The sequence below is a fragment of the Diadema antillarum genome, unplaced genomic scaffold (genome assembly GCF_040938485.1).
Source record: "Diadema antillarum isolate AM-2024a unplaced genomic scaffold, OU_Dant_1.0 seq00000682_RagTag, whole genome shotgun sequence".
NCBI classification, from domain to species: domain Eukaryota; kingdom Metazoa; phylum Echinodermata; class Echinoidea; order Diadematoida; family Diadematidae; genus Diadema; species Diadema antillarum.
In genome coordinates, this window is record NW_027271587.1 from 2,540,001 (window position 1) to 2,555,494 (window position 15,494).

A 15,494-nucleotide genomic window follows, 5' to 3' on the forward strand; every position below is an offset into this window, starting at 1 on the left:
TAGCCATATTTCCTGGAACGACATAGGTGGGTAGCAATCTCTATGGGAACATTATGATCTACATGGAAATGAATAGAATGTGACTGCACACTCCACAAACTCAAAGATTATACAATAATAGATCAGGAGCAAGGATGTGTAAAACACCCTTTACGTCATTGGTACAGTTTGTAGTGCAAAGGTTGTGATTTAGGACCAGTAATAAAGATGTGTGCCAATTTCAACAAAAGAAAACTTGTTGTTCACTATTTGATCAGTCCCATTACTCTGACAGCAAGCTTTGAAAAGATGGTGGTATCAACCTAGTTGTCAAAAGAAAGCCGCATTTGCTGTACTTTTCTTCAGTGCTTTTTGTCAAATTCTGCCAGTAATTGGTATGGACATGTTTGAGGAAGCTCCGTTCTTTTTCGTGCTGCATTTTCATTGTATAATTGGATTGCAGTCGTCCAAATGCACATGATCCTGAAAGCAAATCAAACACGGCTGCATATTTGCGACTCCACGATCAATCAACTGAACCAGGCAAAACAAAACAAAAATGACTGCCGACAGTTATCCAAAACTAGGGTCACTTAAGTTTGAACATTTTGTGTATCTCTTTGCACTGTTCTTAAACGGAACTCTCTTGGGTAATTGCTTTTGGGGAAAAGTTTTGAAGTTGAAGTTGAAACTTGCAGTAAGTCTTCCGTATGCTTATAGGAGCCACAAAGGGGAGATAAGTTCAAATGGCAGAGTCTACATTCCTTGGATTTGGAATGATAATTGTTCCTGGTTGGTATTTGTGAGTCGATTTCTCCATCTGGTCAGACTATCCCCTGTATGAGGCAAGTATACTCAAACAATTGTTGCCAGGGACTCTAAGGTAGAAATACAAATGAATACTGGTCTATGGTCATTCGTCAGTCTTTCTTTTTCACTTTCAATTTGTCTTTGTATGTCAGGTACAATGTATGAGAGGGAAGATGAAAACATGACCTGGAAAGATGGTACATTGGCATAGAATAACCATCACTTGTTTGAGTTTTTTGTTGCTTTTCATAGGAGGAAATTGCAGTTGATTTGTTACAGTAGAAAATTTGTGGGTGTCAGAATATGTAGAACGTGTCAATTTCAAAGAGTGTTGATGAACTTGACCTCAGATTTCTACTATCAACAGGTATAAAGAAGTGAATGAGAACCATGTCACCCCCCCCCCCCCCCCCCCAAAGAAAAAAGAAAATGGGCGTAGTTTTCAAATGAATGGAGCATTCTGGATTCAGGGAGGTGAGAAATTTTACTTGAGGATTGTAAAATACGAAAGGGATGAATGGATAAAAAGCGGCAGTGATGGCTTTCAATGGTTCAGATGGATGGCATTGCACGTCAGTGTCATGGTCAACCGGAGAGCAACGTTCCGGCATTCTACACATCAGTTACCATGCTGAATGTGAAGGGCTCTCGATCTCAACCATCAGATGACTTGCTGGATTTTATATGCAAAAACCCAACAATGTTTGCTGGCGGCTGAAGCAAACGATCTCACCCATGCTTGTTTTTAAGTCAGCACATTTGCATGTAGTCCGTAAATGAAAATATGAAATTGGTGTGTATGGGATGGTTTGTTGTCAGCATTGACAATTGATTGAAGGATTGGAATCTTGAAATTCTCTTGAAGCAGCAGCACTTAAGGAAAATAAAAAAAAACTTGTCATGATGAGAACAGAAAGGTTGCCAAAGAGTGTTTATGTTGGCCTTCATTGTCTTTGTCAAGATGAGAGCAAAAAGGTTGTTAATAGAGTTTACATCATCCTTTGTAGTCATGAAACTCCATGTTTGCCACGTCCTATTACGTGAGATGACGACACAGGACTTTACTACCATTAGGCTGGTGTTCAGGGATAACTGATACCATAGTGTTGCTGTTGCTTCTCTCCTACTACATCAATAGAAAGAAGTCAAAATGGAGCCGTAATCCAGAATGGCTTATCTTTGCTGTAATCTTTTGGCAGTTCTTGAAATATATGTACACCCAGATTTAATCTTGTTGCCTCTATTTGATTTTGGCCACGGATTCGGTTTGTTCTGTCAACAAGAGCCACAGGGCAATTTGTTACGCCTTACAAATGTTTTCCTTCTTTCTCGAGCAAATAATAATCTTGACACAAACATAAGTTTTTCTCTTGAAAATGTTTTTCTTGTTTTCCTTTTCCTTTTTCTTAACGATATGGGATGCCATGTAATAGTGCTTGTTTCGAGATAAGATCTCAAAGATCAGATAAATCATGAGAAAAAAAATTCTTCTGCTTTTGAATAAAAGGATTAAGCAATATTTCTGTAATTTGCAGATTGCATAAAGCCATGGCAGTTATCAAATGATTCAGTAACAATTACAGTAATCTTTCTTTGTCCATTTCAAGTGATATAATGCCTAAATTGAGCACTGCAGTAAAATTTCTCTCCTATTGAAGGAAATTTGTAGGAAACCGTATTACTTGGCAAGGATGTGGCTGCACATATATGGCTTATCCTTCCTTGAACTGAATACACCAATACATGTACATTGCAGTCCTTTTAGGAACAAAACATTGCACTCTCAAACAAAATATATTTCCTCTTCCGTGCATAAGTTTTCCCTTCATTTTTTGCAATAACTTCATGGAAAACTAAATGAAACACCATCAGAGATATGACATTCTAGCCAATCAGCTGTAAACACGGACAGCATGCATGATGTTTTTAGGGAAGCCACTTTCATTTTCCGTCTAATTTTTCAGTCATTTTTTTCGATGACTTGAAGAGTGCATGTGATATCTGAGCTGTCCCATTCACACGCGTTGTGAGAAATGTCTTGTCTACACTGTAAGGTAAAGTACGATAAAGACTGACATATGTGTTGTTTTGTACCAATCATTTGCGTTGCTGTGCATGGCATTTTGGGCAAAAGCCTGTGTTTACAAATTGTACCTTACTCTTCCATGTATGTAGCTCTGTATGCATCTGTCTTTACTTTTAGCTCTTTGGTAGCCATATGCGGGGTTTTTATTTTCTTGAATTTCATGAGTGGGATGCTATTCGCAAAGTTCATAACACACGAAAGTATTGACTGATTCCAACATGAATGCAATGTGCATGCATACATTACTCTGTCCATAACTGTGCTCCTCAATCGCAAATTCAACCACTTGTGAAACTGTTGGGCATGATTCATGATTCAGGAAAAACTAGACTTGCTAAATATATGGCATATACAGTGTATGTTAGTGGTGCCTATCAAACTTCATTGAGCTTCTGCTCAAATTGTGTATTACTGGGTGATGATGTACAATGTGTAAAATTATCATGACATCCTCTTCCGCTTTGTATGCAACAAAATGTTGATGATAACCGTTAAAGTCGTCTTCACTTTATTCACCCCACAGATGGTGAAGGAGCGGGAGGAGGAGATGATGCTGGCGGAGAATGAGGCCCGCCTCCTCCAGGTGCAGGAGCGCTTCCCTCATGACGAGCTCAACCTCTTTGGCACCAAGGAGATGACCAAAGCACAGGTAAGTGAATGTGCACGGTCAGTGTCACTGACCGCTGACCTCTCTGCCTTGTTTGTCTGTCTGTATGTCTCTGTGTGTCTATTCAGCCATCGATATATTTTTTATCACCTGCTTTTGTGTTAAAATATGTGGTATGTGTCAATCTTGTCTGATTTGATCGAATCTGGCTGCATTCAGTATAATTACATCAATAATCCACCTTTTGGAAAATTGGCTGGTGTTGACCACTTTTATTTAGGAGTAACGATGGAGAGATAGAGAGAGGTCAAAGCTCCACAGCAATCATTTTATCTTGTAAATTAAGAAGGAGAGAATATCTGTTATCCCACTTTTTCATTGTTAGGATTAGAAGACTGAAAACTGAAAGAACTTGCCATTTACACCAATAATTCCAAACCGATTCAACCCTCTTTTTGCATATTTGTGCCCTTTCTGCGCTCATGTACTATTTTGTTCCCTTCAGTGCTGATACAGTAATCATCACAAAGGTCCCCAGAGCAAAGCTCCTCCTCATACAGATTTCTGTGTGTCTCTGAATTATGATGATATTGTTTATTCAAAGAAGGCTGTTAAAAGAACAGGACGGATTTCTACCTGAACATATGTGGTTCATGTGAGCTTTACTGCTACATCATACATTGATACATCCCACCCCACCCCCCCCCCCCCAAAAAAAAAAAAAAAAATCTGGAAAGTTCTTACTTAAAGACCTTCGAAGAACATCTTGGAACAATCATATCACATTGTTATGATCTCCCTGTTGTGCTGTATCTGTGTGGGTGGTTGGAGAACTTTCACATTAAACCTTGTCCAGATGTATGCAATGTTGTAGGCTGTCTTTGTGGTGCTTGTCTGACAAATCATAGTGTGCATATTCCGTATGATTTTACAGTGCTCCATGTAGTCTTTCTTCAAGGCTCTTGAGTATTCAACAAAGGAAAGTAAAATTGGAGGCATCTTGAAACTTGTCATCTGAAATGATTTATGCACAAGTTTGTCTAAAAGTGAGCACTGGAAACCATGCTTGCGTGATCATTACCAGTACTTCAGTACCAGTAATTTATTCGCCTTTCATTTCACTTGCAGAATCCAAATATGGGTTACATTCTTTGAAAATCAGAGTGATAGATATGATGTTGTATGATCATCAACTCAGAGGCTGGTAGTGTAATATATATCTCTCTCTCATAGTACTTGATTTCTGAGAACAAGTATTTATTTAGACCATGAATGGACATGGGGCTACATGAGTCACTAGTCTAGACAGAATAATAGTTTTCAAAATAGAGGAAGTGAATGATATTTACAAAATGGTAGAAAACCTCAGGATGGACATCCCCATTAATGCTGCGTGGAGATATCATTGCCAAGTTATGCTAGTAGTAGTGACTGAAACAATCAGGGTCCCCGTAACAAGAAATAGATCCTCAGTACACTTTACATGCAGTCAGGATCAAGGTGAGGAACCAGTTAGCTTTTTTTTTCTTTCTTTTGCTGTGTCTGGCTTACATTCACTGATTGGTGTCTTAATTTGCCAGGATATGTTATGACTTCGTCTCTGTCTACGGTGGCTTTTAATGTTTGATGGGATGTTGATGGTTATGATGGGAGAAGCAGGATGATGCTGCTTCAACCAGCAGGAGACTTCCAATTATCTGCCCGGGGTGGGATAACCAACCATTCAACCAATCAGCATCTTTCTCTCCCTTCATTTATATCCCTGCTTTGTGCCTGCCCTCCCCATCCCCCCCCCCCCCCCGACCCTTCCTCTCTTTCCACCTTTTCATCTCCTTCAGTTTTTATATCTTTATTCAGTATTCTTTTTGAATTATTTGCCCTCCATCTCCCCATCTCTCTTTGTTGCTTTCTCTATTTCCTTTATCTCTTTTACATCATCTCTTCTTCTACCCATCTCTCATCTGTATCTCTCTCATCCTTCTGTCTCCACCTTGAAGGATGCTGCAGGCATCATTTGCTTCCATCTCTCCTCCTCTCCCTTTCTATCCATCTCACAATATCTCATCCTTATCCATCTAGCTCTTGGTTACCCTGTCTTTTCTTCTTTCCATCTCTCTTACCCCCCCCCCCCCCCAACTTTCAACTCCAACAAGTCAACTCCTAATATGGGGATGGGACACGGCTTGAAGATGTTTGCCCTTCCTCTATGAGAGGTTATCAACTCAAGTTGGGGGAGTTTTGTTGATACATATGGTTTTCCTCCTCCAAACAGACTTTTGCTATTGACAGAGGGGAAAAAAATTAAGAAAGAGAGAGAGAGAGAAGCATATAAACCTGATCCAAGGCTAATATGAGTGACAAAAATATTGTGAGAGACTGAAATGACAGTTAAAGTTCAGGCTGTACTTGTGTAAGTGGTGAGCGATGTTGCACCAAAATAAAAGTCATGAGGCGATTCTGCGCGATGACGGAAGAGTAGTTACAAGGAATGCATTTGACTCTTGTCCCTCTGTCAATAGAAAGGGGGGAAACAATCACGTTCACTTCTTACAAGACAAACTCGTGTTACCCAGCGTGCTCAGCTATGAGAAGACTATTGTTGTCCGGTCCCGCCATTCAGTGGCACATTCTTGTACTTCTATGTCCATTGGATGAATGACCCGTCCCAGCTTTCTATTCACTTTCCATGTTCTATTGACTTATCGTTGACAATCGGCGGCGCTGGAACCCAATGTGCGCCTTTTTTTTTTCTCTCTCTCTCTTTCTTCTCTTTGCCCCCGGGGCATGCTATTGATCTCACCCTTGTCCGGACCTCGTGTTTATCTCGTCGACTTGTCGAATGGGCACGGGAGTTTCAGGTTGCGCATTATATCCTCCCCATCATTGTTGACACTTTTCGATATTCAATGCCGGAGAAAAGGGATTGTGAGGCAGAGAAGCTCTGCCCAGGAGTGATTACGCCATTTGCAGTAAGTTCAATATTTGATATTTACCTGTCAAGAATCTGTGTATGAATTATGACATCATACCAAGTTGAAGTGCACGCCACCAAAAGAGGAAGGGGCTGGTTTAAAAAAAAATAGGCCTAAATGTATATTTACCTATAGAGTTGGTAATTTTTCAACTATGTTGATATGCTTAGTATTGCAATTGTGGTGAAGAAACAGAGGAACCCTTTGTCAGATGACAGAGATAGATACAAATTGTGATGGTTTGCTGCTTTTTATTTGCTCTAAAGATGATGCTGTTTGTTGAGCTATTTCCAGCCAGGCAGGGAAGAGAAAGGATCCCAAAGTGCTACAACCCAAGTTACATTTCTCACCTTCCTGCTGAATTTCTGGCGAATGCAAGAGTCCTTTGAGCTATCTTTTGACAAAAAACAAAGGCAACGACCAAAATAGTGAAGCTGCATGCTGAGACACAAAAAGTTTTGACACCCAAGACCGGCATGCACTGTGTGTGTGTCAACAGTAATCTGGACACGCATTTTCTCACATGCCGAAAAATGACCTCAGGTAAGGTACTTCTGTTTGTATTAAATATGATTATTGAAAGGTGGAACTCCCTGATAATGTATCAGTACTATCACTTTCTTTTCGGAGTCCTATGCTGGCATATTAGCTCGATGAGACTGAAATGCTATTTTCGAAGGCACCTTGCAGTTGTTCTCGTTTGAGGTTTGTCGGCATTTGCAGAAGTGAATTCAGGAGTGAAACACGCTCCCTCTGTCGTCCCAGTGTGGTTCCTGGTAACCGTATGCTTGCCTCTTTGAGACAGTGAGACTGTTGGCTAATTTAGCGGAGGCATTGCACTTATTCTGTCATGGAACCTGTTGGAAGGAAACCTGGGTGTGAAACATGCTACAGGTCTGTATATAAATAATCTTAATGGGGAATGTGTCACATTGCAGACAACCTAATTGACCCAACTATGCTGTGATGGCTGCCCCCAGAAAGGGGGGGGGGGGGGGGGGGTAGACAAAAAAAAAGTGCCACAAATTGTAGATCTTGTTTCCAGACCTCTTTCACACAGATTCAACTTGCAGAGAAATTCAAATTGATGTTGACAGTTTGTGACCCCTTTCGTGACAGTGGAATGTGGCTGTAAGTGACACATCAAGAAAAAAGCAGTTAACAACCCTAACCGTCATTTTTCTGCATTGGATGCTGTCCACTCCTCACAGTTGAGAGAGGGCCCAAAATGTAGCCGAGTTTGTACGTGCCATGGTGGTGTATATACAGCCACTGGAAAAGTTTGTTCATGTGATGTGATGATGTGTGTGTGTGTCTGTGTGAGCGTATGTGTGTGTGTGTCTATACTGTATACATTGGAGAAAGAGGGGAGGGGTGGTAGCTCACATGCACCACGGGTCAGGTGTCTGTTGGTGTAACCCAACCCCTGCCTAGTGGTACTACTGCTGGACTGCTGGAGTATGCCAGTTTGAACCACTACCGCTCGTATATCACTGGGAACGAATTTTGCTGGCCAGAAAACCGACTGTACAGCTCTCCCCTTCTCTCTCTCCCTGGTGGCTGATCTTACCCCTGCGCTCAGCTTACATTACTGTCAGTTGGTTGTTAGCGTTCTGCCTACCAGGACACCCGCACCGAAGTGGAGGTCGACACAGCAGAAAGCAGGGAAAGGCCATAAAGTCCTCACAGCATACATGACGCATGTGGTTCAAGTTTCCCTCTTTTTTTTTTTCCATTTGACAGAGTGGGTGAGAAATTGATGTCATTGGAAGACATTCATTGTTGACTTCTCTGCGATATGTGCCAACAGCGAGCCCAGCGTTCTACATGCTGGGGCTTCACTTGCTCCCTGATGTTCATAAGGGAGAGACAGGAAGCGTTTAGTTTGATTCCTCTTGGCCACATCAACCCCATGTGTACTCAACCAGGTCGTGAGAGCCTATGGTCTACTTTTACCCCATACTTGGTTTGACTGTGGGATAGAGATTTGTATATAAATTTGCCTCAACTCAGTGGATCTGGATTATAGACAAGAGAAGAATCAACCTACAACTGAAGCGAGAACTTAAACATGACTAAATCCCTTCAATGATGCTCCTATGTTTTGCTGTCATTATGATCTGGCCGTGGTGTTGCCTCATGAATTGACCAGTATGCTCAGGCTGCCTCTCTGAGCCTTCAAACTATAAAAGGTCTGTGGATCTCCACACCATCACAGACATTGTGAAGGAGAGATCATTTCTTTGACTGTATTGTACACGTACCTCTGCCAGTCATGCCGTCCGAAGATACCAGGCGGTCAGTGCGTGCCTCGCGCCGGCAGTGGGTAAGTCTGCACCTGTGGCCGGATGCTTTTATGGCTGGTGATTACCCCATCCTTCCAAACATTTCTCTCATTTTCCAGCCCTCACAATTGTTCTCTCATTACATTCGTGCAATAAATTGTGGTGTCTGCCCTATTGATTCATTGTTACCTAGTGAACCAAGTGGACCCTGATGGTCATTTTTTTTTTCTCTTTGCGTGCATGTGTGTTAATTCTTGATGAATGGGATGGCCGTTTTGATAAAGAGTGGGGAGGTCATCTACAGCTATGCATTCATTTATGATACACGTGGCTCTTTTACACTAAGCATTTATGTAACTAGGGCCTATGCATTTGATTGGCCGGTTTGATACTTGTGCATTCGGACTCAGGAAGAATTAAATGTTTAATGTTTGCAAAGAAATTATGTTTTCAACAATTGTATTTGACATACAAGTAAAAGGAATGTGTTGTTTATGAGATTATTGCATTATAAGCAGGTCATTGTTGTATGACATATATGGGAAGTATGTCTTGAAAAATAGCAACAGAATAATAAAAGAAGCTACAGCCTATTATATGGGTCGGAGCATGTCTCCTTATCTGATTCAGTGGCATTTCAAGTATTTATGACCTGTGGAATAGCTGTAACTATGAGCTGTTGCATGGGTTTTTGGACCATAGTCACACTAACAGTGGCATTAGATAAAAGCAGGGAGCTGTGATCTTCATGTAATGTGTTACTTTTTAGTTTATTCAAATAAATATAAATCTTTTTTTTTCACTACTTCTATAAAGTAAACCAGCTTGTGCAGTAAAGTATCACAGATTACTTAAGAAAGTGCCTTGAAAGGGAATTTTTAGTTTAAAACATGTAGAATTGAGATAAAACATTGCCATGGTATCTATTTTGAGTACATCACATGGATTCTGTTCAAACATGAATTTCTTTTTTTTTTTCTAACAGCGCAGCTAACTTTTGCACTGAAGAGAAAGCAGAATGCATGTGTAATCAGTCATTGTAGAGTTTGATAGCTAGAGTCACGTCAAGAAAACAAAGTTGACTTGGATCAATCTCCATATCTCAGTTTATCCTTATAACCAAAAGACCAATATTGACCTGACAAGAGGTGGCTTAGTGCAAGTAGTACATACATCTGGCTGTGCTCTGTCAGTGCAAGGAGTTATCATAACTCCTCAATCATTGGAGATACTGTCAGTAGTAGTGTTCAAACATCATTTGTAATCTTTGAAGTTTTAGATTTTGATGTTTAGCTTATAGTGTTAACAGATGCACGTCCACAGGACGCCTAATTTTAAAGACTTTCCAAGTGAGAGTCCCACTTGATAATAAAACCTCAGAACCAGAAGAATTGTACACGCAGTGCTAGTGATAAACCTGATAATGTGTGATGATACAGTAGTGTACCACATGCACTGGAGGTTGACCCAAAAGTACAGGGGAAGAGGGTTCATTGAGATATTACACTAATTTTCGAGTTTGTTGATTATCGCATCCACACAATGCTAAACTATGGGTGGGGACCCTCCACTGTTCTTGGATAGAGCATACCTGGTAAACTTTGAGATGTCTGTTGTTCTAATCGACTAATCTTCAAGATTCGGAATGTCATGTGAACAATACTAGTGCCTCCATCCAGCAGCCAACAGAAGAAAAGCAACAACTGAGCTATTGTACCATAATCAGGATTCCAGCGATGCTCAGTGGTGTGCGAGTGTGTGTGTAGAACTTGTATCTTGAGAAGGGATTTAGATATGAGGTATCAGAGTTTTTCCAGTGTGGACTAACTTGAGTTCTTTTCTGTTAGTGGTCATGTTTGTGGACAGAAGTCTTGCCTTGCATAAACAGTTTTGATGGTTTCAGCTGGATGTTGTTTTCTGTGCCACCCTCGTTGACTGAGCTTGGACTTGCTCACTTTTTGAGCCGATAAGGCTGATAAAGGCTGACCAACGCGATGGACAAACTGCCACAAACTGGAACCGACCCTTCAGATTCTCAGTAGAACTAGGACTGTAGAAGCTGCATGTGTGGTATGATCTTGGAATCGCATCTGTGAAGAGAATTGTGTCATTGTGCAGACAAAATATCGGCACAGACCTTCAAGAGATTAAATGTTAACTCTGGTCGAAAATTTGCCGTGTCTGCGCTATGTGAAGAATCTGTGAAATGACGATAGCAGTGACCAGCATGGAATACCAGTATGTCTGGGAGACTGTGACTCAATGTTTGTGCAAGATGTGATTAGTTTGCCATAGATGACTGGGTCGCCAGTGAAGAAGATGATGATGATGAAGTTCATTATTAAGGAATGTTCCTGTGATACCGATCAGCTCAAGAAGTTGAGCGAGCGAAGCTCGATTTCTTGATTGTTTTCCTGCGTGTTGCCTGTTCAAGATGAGATATTATCAGTGGATGATGACATCAAAGTTGTGCAATTCCAACACTTTGAATCACCAAAATTTGGCAAAGTGGAGCTTGAAAATGTGTGGTCTCTCTCTTGTAGCAGAGGTGTTCTAGATTTACTCGATATTGCTCATATCTAGTGGTGCTGTCAATGGTACCGGTGGTTAACTTTGTGGATGTTTTTCATGTAGCAACCAGAACTTTGCTTTCTTTTTACGGATCAGTGACAACCATCATGAAGTACATGAGGTGAAAATGAATTCTCCTTTTCAAGTAAGTAGCATTGACACTAGAGTTTCACATTTTATTTCATTTTTGACAGAAACAGATTTGTGTTGCAATGAGATATTCTGATCATTGAGGTGATTTTTCGTTACAAAAGGTGATAGGCCTGTTAAGCAAACAATTCCAGGTATCTATGGGGAGCTGTGAGGCTTCCTTATATGAAAAAAAATAATTATTGATGAAGATAGCAACTCCGTGATATTTTGAACAGTTTTTTTATTCATTACATGGCTGTCTCATTGTAGTGTCTGCGAAAGCATTTACTTCCTAGAAAGCACCAATTTAGTGAAATATAGTCTCATGGTGTCTGTGAGCACTGTTGTCAGTTTTGTAAGGTACATCCTTGGGATGGCCAAATGGAAGAACTTCTTCCCATATAGGCCTAATCTGTTTTACAAGTTTCTAGGTTTTGTTAGTAGTCTTGTGCTTATTCAGTTGCCTGTTGAAAGGGCTGAAATATTCATTCCTATTTTAAAATTTGCTGCAATGCCAGAGGTGTTTAAAGAAAAAAAAATCTTTATAAAGTTGAATACAGAGAATCGGAAATGGTCTATTATGTAATGTGTACTAGAGGCATGATAGTGGAAGCTTTGTACTTTGCTATTGTAATGTAAATTAAAGTTGTGATGTAATTGTTTGTGCCGTGTTCAGATATCTTATGTACTGACCATGAGGCCAGTACAGCTGACTGAAAAGGAGAGATTATGTAAGAACAGGTTATGTGTGCTATGTTGGTTATGTAATACAGTTTTAATAAGTATGGTTCTCCATGTGAGTGTAGACTTTTATTCTACAGATCTTTTTTTTTTAATTCTTAAAAAGTAGTTACAGAATATGTGTTTGCAGTTCTGTTATAATTGGGGAAATTGGGAAATTCAAAATAAAATCAAAAGAGAATGCATTTGACTTAGATCAGAAGGATAGTGATCATGAACAATTAGGTCCTATATAGCACCTATTAGAAATGTTTCTAAGCACTTTACAGATGATAACACTGAATGAACATAAACTAGTATCGAAATCTTGAAACAAACATGAGTCAATCTCAAGCTCAAAATGTCAGTGAATTACATAATAAGAAGGGATTCTTGTATGATTGTATTACTGTAAATTGCAAAGCTTATGCAACACTGGGTGACCAACACATCAGCCCTGGATCTTCAACTGCAGGATGGGTCTAGTAACCAGAAACCAAGTTGTGATACCTGTAGAAATTTGTCCTTCGCTTCCGTATCAGTCAGAGCCTATTTTGAGTCTTTATGAAATGGTGTCCACCCATCACCCGCACCCACACTCACACATATACTGCAGCTATTTAGAAAAAAAACCAACAACTGCTGATTTCAAACAGGATCCAGTTGGTGGAAGGACTGCTTCCGCCGTTGCTCTTCCGCGTCGATGTTGGTGTGGTTCGCCCTCGTGTCTCGCCCTCGTGTCTCTTCTTGAGAGAGAAGAAGTGTTTTTAGAAAGCAAGTAAACTTAGCCTCCCAACGTGACTTCCCCTGTACACTTGACGAGTTACAAGTAGCATTGATAGCGGTACTTGATCAATCTGTCATATCGGGTTAAGTGCATTTCGTAACTGCAAAAATCCCCCAAACCACAATGCCTGCTGGTCTCTGCCGCAGTCCTGGTGGATGTGTCCGTGATCACGATGCGTGAAAAAGTTCAGGGTAGTCCTGCTCCCCTTCTGCTCGTCATATTGTATTACACTATGTTGCACATCTGCATCTCCATAATTCAACTGAAGAGTGACAGTCCCATGTATTTGTAATTATATTTGCTGTAACAGTCATCATTGTCATTTTTTGTTGTTGTTTTACATTTGGACTGTTTTGCCCAGACTGATTATGTTGCATGGAATTTTGTCCTTGCTGCCAATAGACATTATGGGAAGACTTGTGCAGTCAAACAATGTGTAATATGAGTAAACTTTAATTCCACTCAAGTAGCTATGTATTACTGGACAGGATTGCTATTTCTAAGAGGGCAGAGGTCTTAAAGACTGACACAGCTTGCCAATTCTAATAGTGATCATACTTTTATACATGGAAATATGTTGGAGATATGTTTAGCTCGTATTTGCTTAGTGGGTTGGCGGTAGAGTTAACCAGCAAAGGTTGTCCTTGCCTTAGAAGGATCAGTCATGGACAGGCAATTGTGCATCACAATGGTTATCGGATGTATTGCTTGAAAAGAACTAAAAGGAAACTGATTTTTTTTTTTTTGTTCTCAATTTGATAATTTTTCATTCCCCTCACTCGACCTGTTTATCACACTGTCCGTCGAGTGGAACCGAGCGTTGCATTCCGTGTTTGCTCAGTTTCGTAGTACCTCAATGAAATTGTGATCGTCACGGCATTCAGGAAGTTATGAATGATAATATTACAACTCAGTCAAGATATGGCTGACAAACTCTATATCGTAATGCCAGCTTGAAGCCATCATGCTGTATCTGTCGTCCTTCCTTTGGCAAACAGAGTAACACTAGTCACATTGATACAAGTGTGAACCCATGTGCCACTCGTGCATTTCCCCCCAATGTTGCATACCTTCAGAGTTTGTTTTGATGATATGAAGTACATCACAAATGAGAATTCTTACAAGCCTGTCTTTGGCTCATGTGAATGGAATGTGATTGTTATGATTTCTTTTTCTGTTTTGTCCGATTTTGGTTCTGTGTTTTGCTGTAATTTCTTTGTTTTGCTTTGTTTTTTATGCAGCATCCCGGTATTTGACATTGGGTCATATGAATGTATGTGGTCACAAGATAAGATTTGATCATATTGAATTCTATCTTTGGTTTCCTGTTCACAGAAATTCAAGGCCCTTTCGACTAGGAGGCGGTCGGCACCCTCCGCCGTATTGAAGAGCGCCCTGTCTACATCAAAGGTGAAGACTGCGCAGGACAAAAGGTAAGACATGATAAACTTGTCGTAATTGATCCCGATTTTTCACCATATTATGGCCACATATTTTAGTTTATTTAGTAATATTATATTTATTTGTAAAATTTCATATACATTTATTTTTAAAAAAATTGTGAGAGACAAATAGGGAGAGTGATACTTCTGTAAGTGCTTTCCCAGTTTTTTTTTTATCCTACCAAACTATTCAGTCACATATATAGATTCTTGTGAACAGAATTTAATGACATATTTCAGTGTTACCAAACTCAATAGATAGGGTGCTATATAGAGTTTGTTTGACTGCATGATGTGTTGTAATGCTTGCCGTTGTTTGGATTTTTAGCTAATTTTTCATGTTTCTAAATTTGTTGTTTTTCTGAGACTGACAGTATCATAGCACACCACCTCCCCCCCCCCCCAAAAAAAAAAAAAAAATAAAAGAAAACAGAAAAGCTAGAGCATGAAAGCCCAATTCAGTTTAAGAAACCTCTAGCAAGAATGTACAACACTGTGTATGTGCGTAGCATTAAATCAGTTCAAATTGTATGACACAAGTTTGATATCCCCTGAAGTCCCCACATGTGCATGTCTGTGTGTGTGAATGGTTTTAACATGCTGGATCACCAAGAGATTTGATCTGTTGAAACCCTGAGTGTTATTCAATTTATAGCACCTAAAAGCCATTGATTGATTGCACTACATCACAAGCCTCACAGAAAAAAAGACATGTTGCTGTGCTTAGTTAAAGAGATGCAGTAATTTCACACATTGTCATGGAACAATGTTATGTTGTGTGGTTTATGAGGTTACATTCCCGGAAAGTAATATTTGTTCAAATGAAACTCATTCAATCAGTATTCATTAGATGAAAAAAATACTCAAATATTGGGGTTTGTGTGGAAAACTATAAACAAATCCCAAACAATTATTAATAAACCATGCTGATCTGCTCAATGTAAAGAGAGACTAGATTGGGAATGAATACAATTGTGTACTTTCCTGTCTGTGTGGATATTTGCCACCAGCGCGCGAATATGTGTGGTTTTTCGAAAGGATAACAGCACGCAATCGCTCCACAAGTGTGGGTCACCCTCCGCTGCCCCTCTTGTACACATCCT

The 15,494-nt window shown here is 40.0% G+C and overlaps 1 protein-coding gene across 1 annotated transcript in view; it reads left to right on the forward strand.

Moving 5' to 3' along the window:
• Positions 1-15,494, forward strand: part of LOC139737101 (uncharacterized) — a 43,807-nt gene that overhangs the window by 6,710 nt on the left and 21,603 nt on the right. Inside the window, exons 3-4 of the mRNA XM_071647779.1 lie at positions 3,399-3,524; positions 14,285-14,382. Of these exons, the coding sequence (XP_071503880.1) occupies positions 3,399-3,524; positions 14,285-14,382 (224 nt within the window). The remainder of the gene's footprint in view (positions 1-3,398; positions 3,525-14,284; positions 14,383-15,494) is intronic.